The following is a 25239-nucleotide window of genomic DNA, read 5'->3' as shown; positions in this document are numbered from 1 at the left end:
TCTTGACCAACGGGGATATTCTCAAATTCTCCTCTAAGTTTTGTCTGTCCTGCCAATTTTCTGTTAGAAAAAACTGTAGGGGCCTGAGATGTAGTCTCCCTAGAGAAACAAACTTCTCCAGCGAAGAAATGGTCCCCAGCAGACTCATCCATTCCTTCGCCGAGCATGTTTCCTTCTGCAGGAAGGCTGACACTTTTTCTAAGCCTTTCCGCTGACGTTCTAGCGACGGAAAAGCCCGAAAAGCCACTGAATCCATCTGAATCCCCAGATAAACGATGGACTGTGTTGGGGTCAGATGGGACTTCTCGTAATTGATCAGGAGGCCTAAAGATTTCGCCAACAGTAACGTAGTCTGAAGGTCCTCCAGACACCTTGCTCCGATGACGACCGTATGAGCCAGTCGTCCAGGTAAAGGGGAGACTCGTATCTTCGAGAGTGAAGCCACTTTGCCACGTTTCCGCATGAGAAAAGTGAAAATCATGGGAGCTGTGCTCAGTCCGAAGCATAGAGCTCTGAACTGGAAGACCTGTCCTCTTAAAAAAAAATGAACCTGAGAAACTTCCTGGACTGGGGATGGATGGGGACATGGAAGTAAGCGTCTTGGAGATCTAATGACACCATCCAATCCCCTGGTCTCAAGGCCCCTAGGACCGATTGTGATGTTTCCATTTTGAAGCTTTCTTTCTTCACGAAAAGGTTCAGACTGCTGACATCTAGGACAGGCCTCCATCCCCCAGACTGCTTCGGAACCAGGAATAACCTGTTGTAGAAGCCTGGGGAATCTGTCAAGGGCACTCGTTCTACGGCTCTTTTCTCGATCATTTGATCTAATTAAATCGAGTAGAATTCTGTTGCTTCTGCGGCTGATAAGCTGGTGACAGGTCTATAGGCTTCATGCTCAACGGAGGCATGGAGAGAAAGGGAATTTTGTATCCCTTCTCTATAATCTTGAGAGACCAGGTGTCCGTCCCCCTTGCTCTCCAAGCCTCTGCGAAGAGAGAAAGTCTCCCTCCCACCGGTGCCTGAAGGGCAAGGTTGTCACTTCTTTCCCCTTTGCTTTGCGGGGGTTCTGCCTCTAGCAAAGCCGCTTCCTCGTGTAGAAGCTCTTGATGGTGCTCTGCCACGAAAGGGCTTAAAATTCTTTTTTGGTACCTGAGCTACTCGAGAAGATGATTGCGCCGCAGGAAGTCTAGATGATTGAGACAGCAAATCCTGTGTCGCTTTCTCTTTCAGGTTCACAGATAAATCCTTTACCATATTTTCAGGAAAAAGATGGGAAGAAAAGGGGGTGAATAATAACTCCGCTTTCTGCGTAGGGGAAACTGCTTTAGCAGTAAAACTGCAGAAAAGGGCTCGTTTCTTTAATATTCCCGTAGTAAAGTGGGCAGCTAACTCATCCGAGCCATCCCTTACTGCTTTGTCCATACATGACAGGACGCTCGATAACTCTTCTAATGACAATGATTCTGGGCTCTTAGCTTGCAGACCTAAAGCTCCCAAGCACCAGTCTAGGAAGTTAAATACTTCCAACGTCCTGTACAGTCCTTTTAGATGGTGATCTATTTCCGCATAGTCCATGAAACCTTAGCCGAGGACAGGTAAGATCTTCTCGGTGCTTCGACCAGGTTTGAGAAGTCACCTTGCGCAGACGATGGAAGTCTCAACCCTGTTTCTTCTCCGGTCTCATACCATATACCGGCTCTCCCGTTTAGCTTAGCTGGAGGAAGCGCAAAGGACGTCTTTCCTTTCGTCTTCCTTGATTCCATCCAATCATTCATCCTCTTCAACGCTCTTTTAGTAGAAAGCAAAGCAGCCATCCTAACAAAACTCGGAGCTTTTCTCATCTTGGATGAGGATAGTTGCGATGGCGGTGAGAGAGGAACTGGTGCTTGGAATTTTTCCGAAAACAATTCCTTCAGTAAGCGCGTTAACGTGCTATAATCCGTAGACGCTTCTGAAGGCTCTTCCTCTTCTGCAGGATGCGTATCGTTGAAGACTCTCCTTGATCTTGACGGTCCGGAGTTTCTTTAGCTAGACAAGAAGCGGTTCTCCTTTGAGGCTCTGTTCGTAAGGGGGAGTTTCTATCCGCTGAAGGAATAGACGAGACAATGCGCGAATGATCCGCCGTTGTCTTGAAAAAACTTTAAGACTCTCTTGTAAAGCCTTGTCTTTCGAAGTCATTAGAGGCAAAGGTTCTTCGAAAGCCTCTTTGCGGGATTCCTGTCGATCTTCTCTCAGTTGAGTACGTTTCTCTTTCCGAGAATCCCGAATAGTCGGGAGTCTATCGTCATCGCGAGCGCCCTTGCTAAGGGAGCGAGACTTAGGACTCGCAGGAAGTCGCGCGTCTGCCAATGAAAGCTTCCGATCCCGCTGAACTCTAATGTCTATAAGACGCTTATCCATCAAAGAAGCGTCCTCAAAAGTGTCCTGAAGCTCTAATGGACGTCGAGCGTCTTTCAAACTTCACTTAGGACGCTTAACCTGTATCGGGGCGTCCTCTCGAGCGTCCTGGTGAGTCTTACGATCTCTCTTAAAGCGTTGCGAGTTCTCATATTCTAAAGCACGAGCCTTTCGTCGATATTCGTACAGTATTTCCCTTTCTTGAGGAGTAAGATCAGACACATAATCTAAACGTTGCTCTCTTTGAATCCTAGAGCCTTCTCGAACGTCCTGATACTTCTGGCGTTGGTAGGCTCTCTCATGATAGAAGCGTCGAGTTGATGCAGAAGTCGGCGAACGTCGACACTAGGCTTCTCTTGCTCGTTCTCAACCTCCTGACAAAAGCGAGGGCCGCCTGTGCGACATCTAACGCTTCTGTCCCCATCGCCACTTCTGGACACTCTCTCTCCGGAAACACTTGCGTGTTCTCGGTTGAGTCTGAAGGATCCAGAAGACGACGACGCAGGAGAGGCTAAAGAACGAGGCGAAGCCGACAAAGGTTGTTTCGATCTTTTAACAGGAAGCCAAAGATCCTTTCTATGCCGTTGAGGCTCCTCTTCTCCCCTTGCGAAGAAAGCCGACAATCGTTGACGCAATTGCCTACGAGTTTCATTAGACGGTGAAGTTCCACGTTCAGGAGAAGGACTCATCATATGCGAAGAAGGGCGAGTTGGAGCCCTCTTCTTCCTTTGAACTCTAAGACGATGATAGTTCTCAAAAGCGTCCTCATCAGAAGACGTCCTGCCTCTCTTCTTAGGCGTCAATTCTTCTAAGTGTTCAGGTGATGATGAAAGAACAGGACGAGAAGTAGGACGTGAAGCGTCCACTTCCTTAAAACCTCTCCTAAGAGGACGAGAAAGACGCTGGCCGCCTGTGCGGCACCTAGTATCAAACTCGTTCTCCTCGTGAGAGGCCCTCTGAGAGCTCCATCCCCGGTCAGGAGAGGACGCCTCAGAGGACGAAAAGCACTCCTTCAATATCCGTGCTCGATCACACGCTTCGGCAGCCTGGGTTAAGCGTCCACAGGATCTGCTGAATGGGACGCCAGACTGGTGGGAATTTCCCGTAGCCCTCCTTCGGTTTTCGACATGTCCATTCCCTGAGTCCTGGGAGTCCAACAGAGGTCTATTCCTAGAGGCACTATGGGACCGATCTGACGCCCCCTCCACTACACTAGGGGCATTAATGTTTCCACTACACTTCACTGTGGTCTTCAATGCACTCACTTTCGATTCTAGTGCACGAATCGACTCCATGATGGAAGAAAGGGCAATACCTTCTGAAGCAATAACTTCATTGCCCGAAGGCAAATACACAGGGTTAGATGTAACAACCTCTACAGGAAGGTTAGAATGCGAATTACTACCCTTACTTTTCACAGAAGCACTTCTGGAGGAAGATCTTCTGATTCTATCCCTTTCAAGCTTACGAACATACGAATCATAAGTCTTCCATTCATTTTCGGTCAACCTTTCACACTCTTTACACCTATCATTCATCAAACAAATATGATCTCTACATTTCGTGCATACTGTATGAGGATCCACCGAAGCTTTCGGTAGCCTCACCTTACACTCTAGCACAGTACACACTCTAAAACTAGTTGCAGAAGATCCAGACATATTAGAGAAATCCAAAACCAAATTCAAAGAAAAACCACAATCGCGTATGCCAATCCACCGAGCAAGTTTCAAAAAACCAAGAGACAATCAAATACTCAAGTGAACAAAGAGTTTTCCAAAATCCTAGGCGGAGGTCTGTAAACAGTTGTTTACCGACCGGCGACAGAGAAAAATCTGAATAGAAAATGGGAATGGTTCCTGACACCCGCCTCCCAGCGGCGGGAATGGGTACTAACCACCTGGCCGACCACTGCGTTTGCCGGGAGTTTTGAAATTCTGTCGGACTTCGGAGAATACAGCTATATATATATCTGACAGGTAAGTGTCATGAACAAATGCTAGAATATTTCATGACACTTCCATGCTCTTTGTGTTTTGCATCATATTGCTATTGGAATAGGTTTTGTCTTATATCCCAGCTTGCAATTATTTTCCTCTGATGAAGTAGGAGGTTGGGTAGTAGACTGGCTGTGTAATAGAAAAAAAAAAGTTGCCCTAAATGGGATCTCCTCTTGTTGGTGAAATATCACAAGTGTTGAGAGTCATGGTACAGTTCTTTGTCCTTTGCTCTTCATTACAGTCAGACCTCTTAAAACCAGCACCCTTGGGACCAGGCCACTGCTGGACCACATAAAATCCCAGATGACATACGTCACCCCTAAAAAAACCTACATTTACTTTAAACAAATCTAGACAGCTCATTCCACATATTGCTGTATATTATTAAAAGTAGAAGATAGCTTATGAATAATTGCTGACATTCGTTAGGTTTAGTTCCTTTTAAAAATTCTGGCCTGCTCCATAGGCATCTCCCCAGAAATGCTTACACCTTTGCTACATAGGAGCTTAAACCACTTTATGAGCACACTATCAAATTCTGATCTGGCACCTTTCAGTATTTTCGGGCACTTTGAATTTTTCATTCATCATTGTCATATCGTATTTTAATTTATGACCATAGCAATCAGGTGTGCCATTTGCATTCTGGTTGCATTTACATTCTTAAAATCATCAGCTGATTGCATTTTACTTACATCACGGCCATTAATTGCTAAATGAAACTTATTTCAGAGATTCATAGATTCATTTTATCGTAAATTATCAGAGCGGGGTTTAAGAAATGCAAATGTATACATAAATTAAGTGAAGTAAAGGTGTAATATTGCCAGTACGTATTGTTGGCCTGCACAATATTCTTTACTTCAGCCACAGCTACAACTATGAATTTAGTGGCTCACTTTCATAACACTTTCCAGTTTGTGAAGGTGTTATTTATGGAAGTCCCCATTGAAAATGAAAATGATTACTACTATATATTTTTAACAAGTCGATAACTGTAAAGCAACCCTTAATAAAAGTGTCAGTTACAGTAACTGACATTAGCAAATGGCTGTTTCTCGATTTGATTGTATATACTAGTACGTAATACGTACTTTCTGTTATTTATGCCAGTGTCTTGTGTGCAGTAGTAAGTGGCTGTTAAATTATAAGAAATACGTTGTATATGTAATGAATTCTTTGACAAGTCACAAGGTTGGTAAGACTGGTTTAATCTATAGAATTTGCATTTAGGTAACCTAACTAAGCTTACTTAGTATTTGTTATAAGCTAATTCAGATATGCATTACTATCAGTGGTATCTACAGAAACTGGGACAGGCATAGAAGGCCTAGCCTAGTGTAAACTATTAAAAATACATTTAGCACTATACACAATGTTTTTGGAAGAAACTTTAATGATGGCATTGTACTACACTAGATTGTATGATACATGAGTAAATACACAAGTTACTGTTCTCTAGTATGCTATATATTTTTTTGTTTTACAGAATGTTTTCGTTGGAAATAAAATGTGCTTGTGTATTTATGGAGCAAGCTTCAGTTCTGAAATCCGAAAAAATCTAAAACTGAAATGTGTGGCATTTGCTGGATCGTTATGCTTTGCTTTATCCTCATTTAGTGAAAAGAAGAGGCCATGTAGAAAATAGGTCTTGGTTTCTCCGGAATACTGGCTTAGATTTGTTGTAGTATTTTATAATACAATAATATGAGAATACATACCGTATATACTTGAGTAACATGCGATCTCGCATATCATGCGACCCCCAAATTTTTACCAATAAACAGTGGTTTTGTCATGTATCTCATGTATCATGCGAGTTCCTTTTCCGAGAGCGTCAGTTCATAAGGTTGGTGGTTTAGCATGCTAATGGCCGAGTCATTCAGATGTGTGCTGCTGCTAGTCAAGTTGCGGTAATTTTCTTACTAATCTCAAGAATTGAATAGATAATCTCAAGATTAAAAAAGAATCCCAAGATAATAAAATAATTGTAAAAATAACATGCCTTTGAGTCCTAAATCATTCTCTCTCTCTCTCTCTCTCTCTCTCTCTCTCTCTCTCTCTCTCTCTCTCTCTCTCTCTCTCTCTCTCTCTCTCTCTCTCTCTCTCTCTCTCAGGAATAAATACTGTAATTTGAGTCTTTCACCAACGGGTATCAGTAAATGTGTAGACCTTGTGTGCGTGTTTAAAAAAATGTGCAGTACACACACATTCCGATGTTTCGGTTTTTGGAATTTTTCAGATTTCGGAAATGTGAGGTCAGATGCATAATCAAACAAACATCACTACTGCAGCAAAAGCATTTTTTCCCTTTATGTTTTTCATTATTGTTATTCATTAATTACAGTTTATTTAAATAAATATTAATATAATACTGTTAAATGAATGTGAGATAACTAAGATCACCTATAACAAAATAGTGGGACAATTAATATCATATGTTCACTAATAGCTATTATTTTCAAAACAAACATTCCGTAAAATGCAAAAAATATATGTACATGACAATCAAAATATAATAATGTTTTGCAGTTCAACTTGTGAATTTTAACAATAAGTATGACTATATAATATATTTCACCATATCGATCTTGAAGTTGAAGAGTCGTAAAATTTTGAGGATGGTCCGGGAAAAGGATCTGTACTTCTTGATTACGCATCGCTACAACACCATGTTGTATTTTCATACCACTATATTGATGACGCATCACTACGACACACTGGTATTTTTCATACCACTATACATTAAAGTTAAAATGATCATATTATATTATTGTTTTTACGAAGTAAATAATTATATAAAAAAAAATTATTTAGTAATTTTTGCCGTCAGCAGTCAGAAAATCACGAACATGGTAACGTTCAAAACTAGTGCCATCCACGGCATATGTCTATAAATAGAACAGAAGCAGAGGGCAGTCATTGGATAACAGATCTCCATGGTTACCAACCAACCAATCAGATGTTAGTTATACTACTCTGTGAATTTCTTGGAATGAACATTTACACACGCGAAGCTAACGATGATGTGTGTGTTTTGCATACAATACGTAGTTTTAGTTTTTATTAGTGTAAGTATTTTACTGATTACATGAAGAATAGAATGATTCCTTCTCATTACTTTGAATGCAAAATGGTTTGAAGATTCTTCCGCAAAAAGAAAAGAAAAACAATTTCTTTAGAAGATGATACCTATTTACTAACGCGGTTGACAGCTTCAAAACAAAATTCAGCTCTTTAATCTCTGGAAAAATGTTAATCTTTCTGTCTGCTGGTCACACCCTTTATATCCCCGGCGACTAACAACAACAAAATTTGTTTGTTTGTTTTATCTTCCAAGATGTAGGTATTTATTATCTGTAGGTACAGCACATTTTTTTTAACAGTATGCCCATACACACACACACACACACACACACACACACACACACACACACACACACAAGTTGCGCGTGTGCTAATACCTATTGGTTTCAGAGACTCAAGTTAACACTTACAGTATAGTTGAGAGGGGAGAGTGTTCACCCTAGATGGCCTTGGTTCATCTCTCTAATCTCCCGAGGAATGTCAAGATTTGTTCCCTGCTCTTTGTAAACTTAGTCCATGCGACTGACAGCAACAAAATTCATATTTTTTTCTTCTTCCAGATATGAATTGCCCATACTGCACATTTTTAACAAGCATGAACACACTGCAATATACTTTCTCTCTCTCTCTCTCTCTCTCTCTCTCTCTCTCTCTCTCTCTCTCTCTCTCTCTCAGAAAAGATACCGCCAATTCAATTTATCAGTATCTTTTCCTGATAGACAGACAGAGTAAATATTTAGGCTTGGCATATGTCAGTTATTTTATTATCTTGGGATTTTTGGTTAATCTTGGGATTTTCCATAATCAACTCTTGGGATTAGTAAGAAAAATGTGATTATCTGAGTAGCAGTAGCAGCAGCTAAATTTTGCAATCTTTTTAACTATATTTTCGGAGAGCGGCAGGTGGACAGCTTACAAGAACGAACTGGAAAAACATCATTTCTGGGCTCAGCTCGTGTCGCTGCGCGAAATATCCTTAATCTATTATTTCTAGGGTAAATGTACTAACACATACCAGAGAATAAATAAAATAAAGAAAAAGGTCAGTATAAACTCGACTCGCCTCACCCTCTAGGAGGATGTCGGTAATGAAACACTAGGCGAGTGAGACCACTACCACGAGCCAAATGCCAATAGAAATCTCCCACTACAAAATCCCTCCAACGAGGGGAGACCGACCCCACAGAGTGAGCAGCTCGTACTACTACTACTCCATCCCGCCATGCTGCCGCCTCTGCTGGCTGCCTCTCCTTAGTGGTCACTCCTTTCAAGTTAGCGCCAGGAGCCACACGTGCTAATTTTCTCTCTGTGTTTTTTTTGTGCCCTTTTTTCGTGGATTTTTACTATAATGGAGCGTGCAGCTATCGCAGCAGCTAAGTTAAGTACTCAGTATTTACGATTAGTTGGTTTTTTCCGTCCCTGAGACAGTATTTGCCGTTTTTTAGGTATAAATACGTTCTCGGGGTCGGAAGCATGCAGCATGGTTCTGCCGCGTGTTGGGTTCGTTCTTGGTCTCCCATACCTAGAACATCCCTTATTTATGTACGCTCTATTTGATTATCCGCTTTGTTTAGATTAAGGTCTACTCAGGTTGTCATGCATGCATGTATTTCACCTTATGTAGGCTTTTTCTATCCAGATAACCCTAGTCCAGGTTCTTAGTATCGGCCTATGACTAGCTTTTGAGTGGTAGACTTGCCTTCGGGTTAGTCGTACACTCCTGGATTTTTCTCCTGCTATATTACTTTCTCTCTTTCATTTTATTTATTTATTATAGTATTTTGTCATCGTTAGGTTTAGTTAGGCGTCTGGCTTAGCCTAGGTCCTGGCTCATAGAGCTATACTACCGCTGATCGTTCGGTTGCTTCCCTATAGCATCTCTCTGATCAGTTGGTTTTAGCCCTGTGGGCCTGTATGCTACCGCTTTTCAGTTCAAGTTGCTTCCCGATAGCTTCTCTCTGATCAGTTGGTTGGCCTAGGTTGGGTGGTCGTATCTCCCTTACCGCCTCGTGGTCACTTCGTGATCACGGGCAGCCAAGACGCCTGCCCAGTCACCCTTCCCCCTCTCCCGCTCTTCCATGAGTCCGGCGAGGGTGGGTCGGTCTACCCATGCTCGCTCCACATACCCGAGCCTGCCTCCCTCTCTCTCCTCATGCGGAGGGACTAGGGAGTCGGGACAGACCCAGACTGGTTTCGACCTCTCCGGCTTCTCGGTCCGGCCGGGTGGTACATTGTGGGGGGCCCTGGCCTTTCCCCCCCCTCTGTTACTACCTTGTCGCTCGGGCTAGCCTCGAGCATGTATGTCCTCTCGCCCTTTCCCTCCTTACTAGAGCTCCTCCCTGACCGGAGTCCTGGTATCCAGCGGAGGGGGCTAGTCCGCTCGGTAGAGTAGAACCGGTACATACATTTACTTTAGGTCACTACTAACCTTACCGTATTGCTGAGTTACTACACTCCGCTTCACACTGAACCTAGTCCGGTTCGCTTGAGTGTTTTTTAGTTTTAAAGTTATCTATAAGTTTATCTTAAGTACCTTAAACCATCCCCCCCCCCTCCCTTTCATATCTTTACCCGGATCTCTCCGGGATTCAGCCTATTTCATGGCAAGCAGGAGGGGTTATGCCCAAATTTTTTCCGAGCTCCGGCATGTAACGGAGTTCTTTTGTCCTTTAGTCTGTAAGTGATGCCTTTTAAGATACTCATGTGTCTTCCCACTTACAGGCCACCAACTGTGAGCATCCGGGATGTTCCGCTACACTTCAGGACCCCTGTGGACACGAAGTTTTGCCTGGTCCCATGCTCCATGCGCGACTCCGCACGGGGACATCCAGGTCTGGTACCATGAGACGTGTACCATATGTTACGATCTGGTGAGCCAGCTTTTGGAAGGGGTAAGTATTCCATCTCCAGTAGCTGCTCCGCTTCCTTTTTAGTGCTTAAGTTTTCATCATTTCTTTAACTTAAGGCATTCTAGTTTAAGTTTGTACTTTAAGTTTTAGTTTTAAGTGATTCTTAAATCTAAAATACGCCCGCTCCCTCTTTACAGGCTCCGGCAGTAAGGATACCGCACTGGCTACCTGCGGGTGCCGGGTGGGTCGGAGGTTTTGGCAAGAACGCCGCCAAGGGTCCAGCCCTACATCCTCGAGAAGCGGTTAGCACTATTAATCTTCCCCGGAGGCAAGGCGACAGGTTACGTCGACCCAGTAGAGGCGGACCCGTCTATCGCCTTTATCCAACAACAGCTGGCGGCCTCTTTAACGGAACAAGACCAGGATATCTCCACGGATGTCGCAACCCTGGATATTAATGTTGAACCGATGGTAGGTATAGACGACCTGTTGGTCGAGGTAAGTAATGTAGGCACTCAGGGTCACCCTTGGGTGTGACTGTCTCTTCTACCCCTGCAACCTCTCCATCTTTCCAGGCTTTACGGGTGATGAATTATTATACTCCTCCTGAGGCTTCGGTTAGACCTAAGGTCAAGGCTAAAGCGATGACCTTGACTAAGACGTCATCGTCGTCTAAGAGACTCCTCGTCTTCTTCCTCACGTAAGTCTCCGGCTCGCAATCCCGGTCCAGACAGGTCTAAAGCTTCTAGCTCCGGCTATAAGTCCTCAAAAAGTAAATCCAAGGAGAGATCTCGCACTCCGGCAGAATCACCAGTTCCGCTCCCATTGGTTCCAATTCAGAGTCTCCCCTCCACCTCCGCAGCAGCTCCGGCTTTGGACTCCAATGCTGGCCTGTTGCAACAGGTGGGTGACCTAGTTGGGTCCCTAAAGAATAGTATGGAACAGATGTTCTCTCGCCTGTCGGATAGGATCACTTCCCAGGATTCTATTATAGCCGGACTAAGAGAAGTCCCTCTAGCCTCTCCCTCAACTTCCAACACAAGTGGAACTCAGCTTCCTCCGTATGACTCACTTCCTGCTTTCTCCATGAACAACCCATGGAGAGTAGCGTCATACGCCCCCTTCCAGGACGGTCTCATCTCCATCCCGGAGTTTGGAACTCGAAGAATAGAAGACTTCGAGTTCTACCCGGAAGGCCTACAGCCTCCTTTCATAGGCTACGCAAGGCTCACGCCTTCGGCTATGGTTCGTTGGACGATAGGGTACCAAAGGAGGACAGTCCTCTATTCACGAGACCAGGCTCAGAGAGAATGGCTCAGATGTTTAGAGGAACCTGGATTGTTCTAACACCAAAAGACAACCATTCAAAAGTCCCTTTACCATTTTCACAATGGATGAGAGTACCCCGCCCCGTTCCCTCCAACAAGATAGTTTAGGTCGACCATCTCAGCGGCCCAGAAGGGGGAACCCATGCCTCAGTTGAAAGAAGCAGATCCCACATCTCCATTACTCCCTTCAATTGGAGAGTTGTGGGAAGACTTGCCGAATACATTCTCAGCTGGCAAACTCAAACCTGACTGTGCTATGGAGCAGTTTGGTGAAAAGCTACCCAGGCTCCCAGATAATCTCATTCAAACTGAATTTGACGCAAAATCACGACTAGCCAGATCAATCAACTCTATGGCTATGTCGGAGGTAGCAACCATGGCCTATGGATCAGAACCAATTTTTAAGCTTATGACCAAAGCCCTGACTCAAACGGTACGTCAGATGTGTTCGAGTTGCCACTGCTAGAATGAATTGTAGAAAGCATGTCCTGCTAGAGGCAACCATTCGACATGAGCGAATAGGTTACTCTCCTCTAACATCTGGGGCGCAGATCTCTTTCCAGAGGCTATGGTTAAGGAAGTCCAGGCAGAGGCTACGAGGTTGAACCAGAGCCTTAAGGACCGTTGGGGCCTTTCGGCTAGGAGGAGACAAGACTTGACACCTAAAGGTAAGGGTCAGAGGAACCCAGGCGTTTCCAACCTTACCAGAAGAAGCAACCACGCTTTTCCTCAACAAGTTCCACCAGTGCCGTTAGTGCAGACAGCCCAACCTTCCACTTCTAAGGGTCAATCACAGCCAATTTATGTGATATCCCCTCAGCCTCAACCCTCTACCTCATACGCCATCTCTCCTGCTTACAATCAAGCCTTCGAGAGTCAAGCTTCTCAGAAGTATGACCGCTCGGGTAAGGGAGGCAGAGGTAAGCGGTCCTTTCGTGGGAGAGGATCGGAGGCCCCTTTAACTAGGGGTGGGGAAAGCACTTCAGAGGAGGCAGAGGCGGTTACCCAGAACCAATGAAGAACTTCAGGTAGGATGGAGGCTGTTTCACTTTCGCCACCGGTGGAACTTCAGCCAGTGGGCTCAGAGCATAGTGTCAAAAGGGCTGGGTTGGAGCTGGTTTGACGAACCCACCTCCAGCCAGACCTTTCCGTCAACTTCCTTCCAAAGAATTGACAGAGTACGCGGAGGACCTCCTTCAGAAAGGAGCTATAGCGAGAGTCAAGAGATTAAAATTTCAAGGTCGCTTGTTCAGCGTGCCAAAGAAAGGCTCACAAAAAAGAAGGGTGATCTTAGACTTGTCCCGCTTAAACTTAGCCATCCGCTGCGACAAGTTCAAGATGCTCACGATCTCACAGGTGCGGACCTTACTTCCCCGTGGGGCCGTCACCACCTCTATCGATCTTACAGACGCCTACTATCATATCCCTATTGCAAGACACTTCCGTCCGTATCTGGGTTTCAAGATAGGAGACCAGACGTTATCCTCAAGGTAGTCATTCGGGACTCAACGTGGCACCCAGGGGTTCACGAAGCTAGCGGAAGTGGTAGTGCAAAACGCTCAGATCGCAAGGGATTATGGTAGTGGCATATCTCGACGATTGGTTGATCTGGGCCCCATCAGTCGAGGAATGCAACAAGGCTACACTGAAAGTGATCCGGTTCCTAGAATATCTAGGATTCAAGATAAACAAGTCCAAGTCAAGACTCACTCCAGAGTCAAACTTTCAGTGGCTAGGCATTCAATGGAATCTATCCTCCCACACTCTGTCGATTCCATCTACCAAAAGAAAGAAATAGCGAAGTCAGTCAAGCAATTTCTAAGTCACAAACTAGCATCAAGGAGAGCTCAGGAAAGGATCCTCGGCTCTCTCCAGTTTGCATCAGTAACGAACGTCTTAATGAAAGCCAAACTGAAAGACCTATCCAGGATCTGGCGCTCACGAGCGAATGTCAGGACCAGGGACAAGCTATCCTCAGTGCCTCTGATTCTAAAGAATCGGCTTCGGCCGTGGGCCAAAGTCAAGAATCTATCAATGTCAGTACCCCTCCAGTTCCCTCCACCAGGGATCACCATCCACACAGACGCGTCCTTAAGCGGCTGGGGAGGGTATTCCCAGGTAAAAAAGGTTCAAGGGATCTGGTCACGCCCAGTTCGTCAGTTCCATATAAACGTACTGGAGGCAATGGCAGTGTTCTTGACTCTAAAAAGGTTGAACCCACCAAAGAACTCCCACATAAAGCTAGTCCTGGACAGCGCAGTGGTAGTACATTGTATAAACAGAGGAGGCTCCAAGTCACGTCATCTAAATCACGTCATGGTAGCCATCTTCTCCCTGGCAGACAAGTTCAGTTGGCATCTTTCCTCCACTCACATAGCTGGAGTGAGAAACGTCATAGCAGACGCCCTATCCCGATCAGTACCCCTAGAGTCGGAATGGGTCACTAGACAACAGTTCGTTCCAATGGATCCTTCAAAAAGAAAAGGTCCCAGGGCTACAGGTGGATCTCTTCGCATCCCAAGCGAACCACAAACTACCGTGTTATGTAGCCCCCAACCTGGACCCTCTGGCTTACGCCACGGACGCCCTGGCTCTGGACTGGAACAACTGGGAGAAGATTTACGTCTTCCCTCCAATGAATCTCCTTATGAAAGTATTGAACAAACTCAGGACATTCAAGGGTCAGTGGCTCTAGTAGCCCAGACTGGCCGAAGAGCAATTGGTATCCCCTAATTCTGGAGCTGGGCCTTCGCTCCTCTTCGATCCCCAGTCCCAAGCTCTCCCAGTCAGTACAAACTAAGACTGTCGCTTGTTCCTCAAGGATTCTCAAAACCCTAACTTTATGGATTTCATGAAGTTTGCGGCAAAAAGAGATGCGAATATTGACCCTCAGAACATTCTCTTCTTGGAATCCGATAAAAGGGATTCAACTTTGAGGCAGTATGATGCTGCTGTCAAAAAGTTAGCAACCTTCCTGAGAAGTCAGATATCAGAATCATGACGGTTAATTCAGCTATATCCTTTTTCAGATCCTTATTTGAAAAGGTTTAGCAGCTAGCACGATTACGACAAACAAGTCAGCCTTGAAAAAGATATTTCAATTTGGATTTAACATAGACTTGACGGATACCTACTTCTCGTCTATTCCTAAGGCATGTGCTAGACTTAGGCCTTCTGTGAGGCCTACGTCAGTTTCATGGTTCTTAACGATGTTCTAAAACTGGCTTCTGAAACCGATAATGACACATGCTCGTTTATGATGCTCCTAAGGAAAACCCTATTTTTATTAAGCCTGGCTTCAGGAGCAAGAATTTCAGAACTGTCGGCTTTATCCCCAGAGATATTCCGGAATCATATTCAATTCCTTCCCACAGGGGAAGTTTTACTTTCTCCGGAACGGAGTTTTTTGGCAAAGAATGAAGATCCTTTGATGAGGTGGGAACCTTGGAAAGTACTACCTCTTCCACAAGATGTATCCCTTTGTCCAGTTTCAGCCTTACGAGCCTTTCTATCCAGAACCTCCTCATCCTCATCGGGGCCCCTCTTTAAGAGGGAAAAAGGTGGAACTTTATCCATTAAAGGCATCAGGCAACAAATCCTGTACTTTATTAAACAAGCCAATCCTGATTCTTTCCCAAAAGTACATGATGTCAGAGCAGTAGCCACCTCAATTAATTATTTCCAACACATGAACTTCGATGAGTTGAAGAAATATACCGGATGGAAATCGCCGACAGTGTTCAAACGTCATTACCTTAAGTCCTTGGAAGCTCTGAAATTTTCAGCAGTAGCAGCGGGAAACGTAGTTTCCCCTGACTCTAGTTAACTTGTAGTAGAAGATTCAGTCCTCCTTTCTACCTGCCTCACCCAACAGTTCGTCTATTCCTGCCATGTTCATTTACATTTACCTTGTGCCTTAGCTGCTTTTATGATGTAGTGGGTGCCCATTAATTTTTTGTCTAGGGACACTCACAGATGATTATGCATATTGATCTCATGGATGTTACCCCCTTATTTTTATGCTAGGGGATACATCTCTTTTATAATGATTACGGGTTTTGTATATTAAGGCATATACATTCCTTATATATATTATCATTGTTGATTAATTTGTTCATTTGACTGTTTTAATTGCTATTATATTTTTGATACATGCCTTTACACAGATACCATTTTATTACATGTAAGCCAATTTACCTCTGTATATATGTAAATTACCTTATGTTAAGAAAACATTGTTTAGGTGATTAAGGGGTAAATTTGTAAGCATAATTTTAGTTTGTTATCACTGTTGTATTTGTATCTTTTTAGCAATTATATTCTTTTTATATTTACTTTATTTTTTATTTGAGACCTATTTTGATTTATTTTATTACTTTTCGTTTACAATCTTGTGCTATTTCTCTGGTACGATTTCGCGCAGCGACACGAGCTGAGCCCAGAAAAGGGATTTTGACGTAAGGAAAAATCTATTTCTGGGCGAATTAGGCTTCGTGTCGGCCAGCGAAATGCCCACCCTAGCTAAACCCATCCCTGCGCCCAAGATTGTCTGCTAACTTCAGGATGGCCACTAGAGGCGCAGCAGTCGGCAGCATGGGATGGAGTAGTAGTAGTACGAGCTGCTCACTCTGTGGGTCGGCTCCCCTCTTGGAGGGATTTTGTAGTGGGAGATTTCTATTGGCATTTGGCTCGTGGTAGTGGTCTCACTCGCCTAGTGTTCATACCGACATCCTCCTAGAGGGTGAGCGAGTCAGTTATACTGACCTTTTTCTTTATTTTATTTATTCTCTGGTATGTGTTAGTACATTTACCCTAGAAATAATAGATTAAAGGATATTTCGCTGGCGACACGAGCCAATCGCCCAGAAATAGATTTTTCCTTACGTCAAAAATCCCTTATTTGTGAAGGGCAGTTTAAAAAGCGTGCCTTAGTATCATATTTCTGCGCAGGAATAAAAATACCCTATACGTAATACATTTTCATACACATTTTAAACATAAAATCATGAACATTTATAAAATCGACACATTGATCACTAAATTTGCACTTTTTTTAACTCTATATTTTCGGCTTACAAGAATGAACATGAAAAAACATTGTATTTGATAACGTGAAGGGCAGTTTCAAAGGCTGCTTTGGTATCATATTTCTGTGCAGAAATAAAAATACCCTATAAGTAATACATTTTATTACACATTTTAAACATAGAAGCATGAACGTTTATAAATCGACACATCCATAGCTAAATTTGCACTCATTTAACTCTTTATTTTCGGCATAGAACAGCGTCAGAGACATATATTTTACCCTAATTTTTTTAATATCATTTTCATAACCTTTATGGGCTGAACGGTATTTCTACAAATTTATGTACTCGTTAGACATGACGGTGCTAGCAGCGCTGTTGACCGAAAAGTGTGCCGTAAAAATACCTCAAAATGCTTTATTTTTTTAATGAATATTTTTTATGACCGCCGTAAAACTGATTCGCCACTGAGCGATTGCGCCGTTAACCGCGGGCCGCCTGTATACATAGTATAGTAACCTTGTGATGCTTCCATATAAAATTCAGATTTTAAATACGTATTTTTACAGTGATTAGAAATGGAACATCAACAGAGCTATAGTATTCTTGTGTGTACTGTTATATTGTGTGATAATGACAAAGTCGACTACTAAACTTGTAATGAAGCACGGTTCAGTAAATCAGAGAAAGAAAAATACATATGTATATTGTAATAGAACTTTAGTGAATAAATTTTTTAGCATAAAAGTATATTTATTCATGTAAATAAAATGAAAATACAATATTTAGTGAATATTGCTCTACGAAAAAATCTGTGAATCGAATTGGTGAATTTTCCGCGATATACTTCAAGAAAAGTTCCACAGAAAAACCCGCTATTAACTGAAGCTTTGATTGGTAATCCGCGATGTAGCAGGGACCCACTGTACTTACTTTCAATCTGCAGGCTTATCTGTCAGATGATGACTAGGCATTTATTGCTTCTTGAAGAATTTTACCCATAAGGAAGCTTCCTACTTGGTAAGGGCTTTCTTTGTTATTGTATATGGACTCGCTTGAAAATTTGCCAGAATAATCAGGCACAATTACAGTACAGTCTCTGCATAAGAGATTACGACTTATAGCGAACGTTCATTAAACTTGTAAGTCATCCAGGACCATCACTGTCACTAGGTTCTGTAGGAGGACGTCAAAACTAAAAATTGACTATATTTTATTCTTAAACTTATATCCAGGTTTTGTTTTTTCTTCTGTCTTGTAACACAAAACAAAGAATGCTGACAAGTATGACCAACAGTACACCATAGACTGGTCAACACTACACCTGACAAAGCTGACAAAGTCATAGCAGAGAGATTGCTTCTTTGAGTGAAATGAACTTGATATTGGTTTGATCGTTCATCTGCAGAAAGACGATGTCTTTGGCAATCAAGGATTCAGGAAGAACAAAACTATCTACAGAGTGGTCAGTATATATCTGCAAGTTCTACAGTTGCTGTGGAATTAGATGAGCACTCTAAAAGCGTGCTGTGAAGCCTAGTGTGAATTCACCTTTAGCTGATTCATGGGTTTGCATTTCTCAAACGTAAATATACACAGATAATCACAATATATCACAGAAACGCAACAAAAAACAATGATAAAACCAGAACACCAAATAAAAAGAACAGGAAGTGCATAGAAAACCAGTTTCTATGGTAGAAAGGGCATCACATGTCTTGCTTGAAGACAGTTTGAGAGATAACTGGTGACTCACGGTGTATGCAAAGGGGAGAGCTTGTTAGGCCCAGCCTACTCTCTCCCCCCATTGGCTGGTACACTGATGTTACCAAACCTTTTTCTGGTTTTAACCGGACCCAAGTAAGCCAGAGAGATTTTTCCCATATTTAAAGACCTTAGGTTTGTTAGTTAAAAAAAATGCAAATTGATTAAAAATTTTTCATTGAATGAAGTTATAAGACATGTTTTTATTGTGACATTCACAAATTTGACAATCTACAGGCATATCACCAAATGGAAATGGTTCAGGTGGAATTACCCAGTCTACAGGTTCACCTGCAGTGTTAGATTCATTTACTGGAGGACTTATGGACAAATACAGTATCATTAGAGAGGAAGCTTCAAAGGTATTTATGTAATTATGAAAAATTTTGAGAGATTTGCTGCAAATTACAGTGATCTGCTTGGATAAGATTGATATAAGCAAGCTTTACATCAGTCCAGTCTTCATTCATAAGATGTTGAATTTTTCTGTTTTTTGTATGTCAGTGTTTCATTTTCTGATACTTTAAGCTTTTTTTAAAAATTTATTTTTCTTTTTTTCATAAAAATCATAATTTTATGCATTTCTAATCTGCTTTTCTTATTTGGTCTCTTGTGGTTTTATGGAAATATGTAGCTGGATGGAATCAAGTGCTTTAGAATGAAATATGAAAATACATCTTGCTGAGTGACTGTAGCTATCAAGGAGTGCATTTAGCATATGTGACTGACATGCTGAGGCCCTTGAAAGCACATTAGTATTAAACACTTTAATGTTTAAAAGGAACTACTTTATAGAGAGGGAAGACTGTCCCTTTAGGAATATGACTTTAATCATTCCCAGAATTTATTCTTTTCTAAAGCCAAGCTGTTTATATGTGCTTCATCAGATGTTCTAAATTGTAAACTAAAAGCTTAATGCTTGCTTTTACTTCAAATACAAAATCTCTGCTGACTACAAGTGTGCCTTAACCTCAACTCATAGTATCCTAGTCATGTTCTTTTTATTGATATCTAAAATTGTTGGATATGGAATAAATTGATGATTGGCTCATTTGCTAAACCCCTCTAGTTCATTTTTAACATAAAGTAACCATTGAAAAATATTGGAAGGAGTTTCTTTAGTAAACTTCAAGTATTTTAAACAGATACCAGTCTTATAAACGTATAACATTCTCAGCTTTTTAGACATCTGTAAAAGAAAATTATTGAGATGGTTTAGTATGTCCGTCCGTACTTTTTCTGTCCACTCTCGAATCTTAAAAACTACAGAGACTAGAGGGCTGCAAATTGTTATGGTGATCATCCACCATCTACTCATCAGACATACCAAATTGCAGCCCTCTACCCTCAGTAGTTTTTATTCTATTTAAGGTTAAGGTGAGCCATTGATTGTGCATCTGGCACCGCTAGACGTGTCAGCTACCTGGGGAGCAACTGAGCTCTGCCTGGTCATGGCTGATAGTTTCATACTTCAGCATATTAAGAGTTTCATATAGCATTATACGCTGTACAGAAAACTTGATTGTGCCGAAGAAACTAAGCACATATTTTACTTGTTTCAATGGTAGCCACTAGATTTATTATGACTGATTCTGGCATACATAGAATACATCTTGTAAACATGGAATGCATCCTGTAACCAACAGTACTATTGCCGTTTGTAATTAGGTAGAACTGCACTATTGAATCAAAGTATTATTAGTAAATCATCTATATAATTTTTCAGAATAGCCATGATGAGGCTCACACGGGATCATGGCAGCGCTGCTTAGAGGGAAGTGTGAAATTGTTAGAACATGGTCATGGTATCTTAACTAAACTCATGGATAAGAAATTGAAGTCTGAGGTTCTTGCAACCAGCCAGATGCAAGATTATTTATTTAGTAAGTTAGAAATGTACCAGTAGCCCCACTGTTTAACTTGTAATACATTTGAATTGGTGCTCATGATGTTACATAAATTTTGGCTTGATAACCTAACATAAATCTTGAAATTGTATTATGGAAAAATTCATACTGTTTGTTCATGCCAGATCTGCAGGAAGTTTGGTATGTATGTGACCGAATTTCCAAGTCAAGCCAGCGTGTGACTACAAGCATCAAGGTTGACCAGTTGTTAGCACAGGCAAAGTCTTTGTGGGAGGAAATACTTCTTGATTCAGAGAGCAGTTTGTCAAAGGTAAAGTAGCAGAACAGCAAGGTTAGTTTCTGTTTTATATAATCTTTAGTTTTTCTTTACAGGCAGGTATCTAGGTATGGCAGAAAGATGATGGTGCTGTGTTCATTTTATTATATGCTTAAGTGGCAAGTTGCCCATAAACTAACTTCCTGGAGAAAATGATGAGTATGCAGTTTCAAGAGAAGTTCCTGTTGTTTAAAATTGATGGAAACAAATTTTATGAAGGCAAAATCTTAGCGCAAGAACTACTTCAATCATATGGAAACAGACACTTGATTTATGAGTGCCCTGATTCTTGGAGTTAACAAACAGTAATAAATTATGTCCATAAACCTTTCCAGTCAGTGCATGCCTGTTAAGGTAAACATACAGAGTTTTTGCCATATAGGCTCCTGTGAGTTAAGAAAATCTTAAGGGGGCCGGCCGGCTAATGCCATTTTTTAAGGACATGACTTTGATATTCATACCACTTGAGGTGACTTGGGACATCTCCAAACCGCATATGATTTTCGCCTCTGACCTTCGGTTTTTTGACGCCAGGGCGATTTATCCCGAAAATAACCATTTAATGTATGACACTTACCTGGCAGGTATATATATAGCTATATTCTCTGTTCCACCTGGCAGAAATTTTCAAAACTCGCGGCAATCGCTAGTAACCTATTAGTAGTTCAGGCAACCACCACCCCGTTACCGTGGCGCTAGCGCTAGGAACCGTTCCCAATTGGGCCAGATTTTCTCTGCCAGCCGAACCGGCAACATTGTTGGTGGTTCCCTGCTAGAATTTTCATTCTCGTTGCTGACTGATCTTGGATTTTGGTATTGTACTCGGAAACGTTAGCTTGGCATTCGCTTTGGATTGTTCTTTAAGATGTCTGGACTCGGGAAGTATGTTTAGAGTGTGTGTAAAAGAGGGGTGTAAGGTAAGACTGCCGAAAGCTTCGGTCGACCCTCATACCGTTTGTAAGAAATGTAGGGAGAATGTGTGTACTTGGGAGAATAGATGCATTGAATGTGAGAATTTATCAGAGAAGGAATGGAAGGTCTTTATGAAATACGTTGAGAGACTGGAGAAAGATCGTGTAAGGAGATCTGTTTCTCGTAGTGAGAAATCAAATTCTTCGAGTAAAAGGAGTGATTGTATTTCCTCTCCAGCTCCTTCTAATGTAGAATTGGTAGTTCCTTCTCCCCAGGTATCTCCTGCGCCCGCTGCTGTATCGGAGGAGAACGAACGATACAAATATTGTGAATTAGTGTTCGCTGCCCTTGCGTCCATGGGCGACCAGATACAGCGACTTACAGACAAAGTTAGTGCTTTCGATGTCAGTGAAAGTGTAGTGGAGGGGGCGTCTGATCGTCTCTCTCGTGCTCCTAGACCTAGACCTCTGTCAAGCTCCCAGACCAAGGGAGAAGGCATGTCGACAGTCGAAGGGAGGCGAGAGAGGTTTTGACACGGTCAGGCGTCCCTTCGAACAGTCCTGTTGCAAATTCCCAGGCTGTTGCAGTTCGCCGCAGAAAAGGCGTAACTGGGAAGTGTGCGTCCTCGGAAGGTTCGACTTCCGAGCGAGAACGTCGGTATGCAGTGGTGTCTCGCCCACTCAAGAGGACGGTTTCAGGACATCAACTGCTCTCGAGAGACAGGTGCAAGATAGTGAGGCTTGGAGTAGTCCTGAGGTGTTGTCATCCTCGGAAGACGGGGGAGCAGTACCGATCAAGAGGAAAAGGATTTTTCGTACTAGAGAGGACGCAAATCGCACTGGCGATATACGTCCGTCTCGGCATGGTATTGCCTTGGGAGAATCGCCTCCATCTTCTTATGGATCCTCCCCTCGTATTTCTCCGTCGGGTGGTAGAGTACAAGATCGCTCTCCTTTAGGTCGCAGTCCAGCTGCGTAGTCCTCATCCTTCGTCGTCTACCATTCAGGAGGATGGTACGAAGCATTTCTTACGGGAAATGCAGTCCAAGTTGGCAGTGTTGGTGAAGTCTTGGGATGCTCCTGAACAAGCATCTTCGAGGCGTAAGGACGATTTCCTTCCCATTAAGTCTTCGAAAAGGGAAGAAAAAAAAAGGACGCGTTCGCCGAGGACGCAGGGCGCACTGGCGCTAGGAGGAAAATAGTGTCGGAAGAAGCAGGACGCAAACGTCAGGACGCGGGACCAATGGTGGACGCAGGACGCAGGCGGCAGGAAGCAGGCGTGTCTACGATGGACGCAGGACACAGGCGAGGGACATCGAGAATCGGCAGGACGCAGACGCATCGGTAGCCGCAGGACGCAGGCGGCAAGACATCGAGAGGCGGGGCGGCAGGACGCCGATGCTTCGCTAGCCGCAGGACGCTAGTCCGTCAAGCGAATCGTAAATACGACGACGACTTGCAAGATATTTCTTCAGCAGAAGAAGAGTTGGAAGTAATAGAAGAAAAGAATACAGAACCTTCTTCAGATTATAAGGTTCTGACTTCACGTCTTATTGCTGTTTTTGAGGGGGAATTTAAACCGACAGCTCCGTTATCCCCCTTATCACAGTTTTTCCAAGACTAGGACTCCAAAGAAGTCCTCCTTCCTGAAAATGACGATGTCAATTTCGGCAAAGAAGGCGGCCCTTCAACGGGTGGAATGACTGGATGAAGGACAAGAAAGAAGCGGGGAAATACTCTTTGTTTTTCCTCCAGCTAAGTTAGCTTCTAAATCAGGAGTAATGGTACGCTACTGGAGAAAGTCTAGGCCTGGGAGTACCTGCCTCCTCCCAGGGGGACTTCTACCAGTATTAGTTGGGGGACAGCTCACGCAGACAGGCGTTTACAGTCCGGCCAAGGTTCTGGCGTGGACGTCCTCGGAATTTGACCATCTATTTAAAGGGATTTTTAGGACTTTCGAAGTCTTTAATTTCTTGGATTGGTCTTTGGGAGCGCTAGCGAATTCCATAGGAGAAGAGGATTCGCAGGACTTAGAAACAGCTAAGAGCATTATGTCCTGCATGGATAAGGCTCTTAGAGACGGAACGAATGAGCTGGCTTCGTTATTCACAGCAGGAGTGCTTAAGAAGAGATCGCTCTTGTGTTCGTTCGCCTCAAAAGGAGTTTCTAACTCTCAGAAATCGGAGTTACTTTTTACTGTTCTCCCCTCTTTCGAAACAGGCTGTTTCCTTCAGAGGTGATTAGGGATATAGCTCTATCCCTTTCGCAGAAAGCCACTCAAGATCTTCTTTCTTCTTCGGTTAAGAAGTTCTTACCAACCAAGTTGGTGAAGAAGACGCCAAAGGAGACTAGGACCGTCGCAACAGCCCTTTCGAGGAAGAAACATTCGCTCGACCCGCCTTTAGGGGTAAGAGAGTACCAGCGAAAAGAGGAGCCAAGAACCCCTCTAAAGAATGAGAACTCGGTCCTCCAGACGACAGTGGGAGCCAGACTTCAAGGTTTTTGGGAAGTCTGGCAACAAATGAAGGCAGATCCCTGGGCTGTCAACGTAGCTCGGGAAGGATACAAGATTCCTTTCGTGAAAAGACCCCCTCTCGCAACATCTCCGAGAGCCCTCGGGGCAAATTACAACGATTTAGAGAAGAAAGCGGCTCTGTGGGAGCAAGTAGCTTCCATGCTAGAGAAAGGAGCAATAGAACACCTGTTTCTGGGTTCACGAATCCCGGATTTTACAACCGTCTGTTCCTGGTTGCAAAGTCCTCGGGAGGTTGGAGGCCAGTGCTGGACGTAAGTCAACTGAATCTGTTCGTAGAAAAGACCAAGTTCACTATGGAGACGAACGATTCAGTACTGGCAGCGGTACGTCCAGGGGACTGGATGGCGACTCTGGACTTACAAGACGCATACTTTCATATTCCGATTCATCCAGGAAGCAGGAAGTATCTAAGGTTTGTGATTCAGGACAGGGTCTTCAGTTCAAGGCCCTATGCTTCGGCCTTTGCACAGCCCCTCAAGTATTACGAGGATGATGTCCAATGTGGCGAGATGGCTACATTTAAGAGGGATCAGAGTGTCCTTGTATCTGGACGACTGGTTGATAAGATCCCAGTCGAGAATTCAATGTCTGGAGGACGTAAGTCAAACATTGGACTTAGCAAAAGACCTAGGTCTGGTAGTGAATATGGAAAGTCCCGTTGCAGCCCCAACAACAGATAGTTTATTTGGGATTCAGATATCGGCAGTGACTTTTCGGGCTTTCCTTTTCCGTCCCCCGAAAGGCAAGCCCAATGCAGTCAGAAGGTGCAGGATTTTCTAAAGAAAGACCGATGCTCTGCAAGAGAGTTGGATGAGTTCTACTGGGCACACTCTCTTCCACTAGAGAGGTTCATTCTTTAGGAAGACTGCACATGAGACCTCTTCAGTTTTTCCTGAAGGATTCATGGCCAAGAAAATCGCAACCGGATTCCTTCCAGTTTCTAATTCCGACCGAAGTAAAGGAGGAATTAAAGTGGTGGCTAACGCCAGGCAGGTTAGCAAGAGGGATGTCGCTTCAGCAGAAGAACCCAGACCTCGTCTTGTTTTCCGACGCGTCGGACGCGGGTTGGGGAGCGACATTAGGCCCTCAAGAGGTGTCGGGACTTTGGAACAAGGACGAAACAAAGTGGCACATAAACAGGAAGGAACTGTTG

General features: G+C 43.4%; 1 protein-coding gene across 8 annotated transcripts in view; it reads left to right on the top strand.

The window, feature by feature from the left end:
• Positions 1-25239, top strand: part of LOC135196157 (synergin gamma-like) — a 272072-nt gene that overhangs the window by 234549 nt on the left and 12284 nt on the right. For all 8 annotated transcript variants that reach the window (XM_064222725.1, XM_064222724.1, XM_064222728.1 and 5 more), the window contains 3 exons: positions 18693-18817; positions 20182-20338; positions 20488-20633. In XM_064222725.1, coding sequence (XP_064078795.1) covers positions 18693-18817; positions 20182-20338; positions 20488-20633 — 428 coding nt within the window. The remainder of the gene's footprint in view (positions 1-18692; positions 18818-20181; positions 20339-20487; positions 20634-25239) is intronic.

Source organism: Macrobrachium nipponense, chromosome 17 (genome assembly GCF_015104395.2).
Source record: "Macrobrachium nipponense isolate FS-2020 chromosome 17, ASM1510439v2, whole genome shotgun sequence".
Lineage (NCBI taxonomy): Eukaryota > Metazoa > Arthropoda > Malacostraca > Decapoda > Palaemonidae > Macrobrachium > Macrobrachium nipponense.
This window is presented reverse-complemented; position numbering and strand designations above follow the sequence as displayed.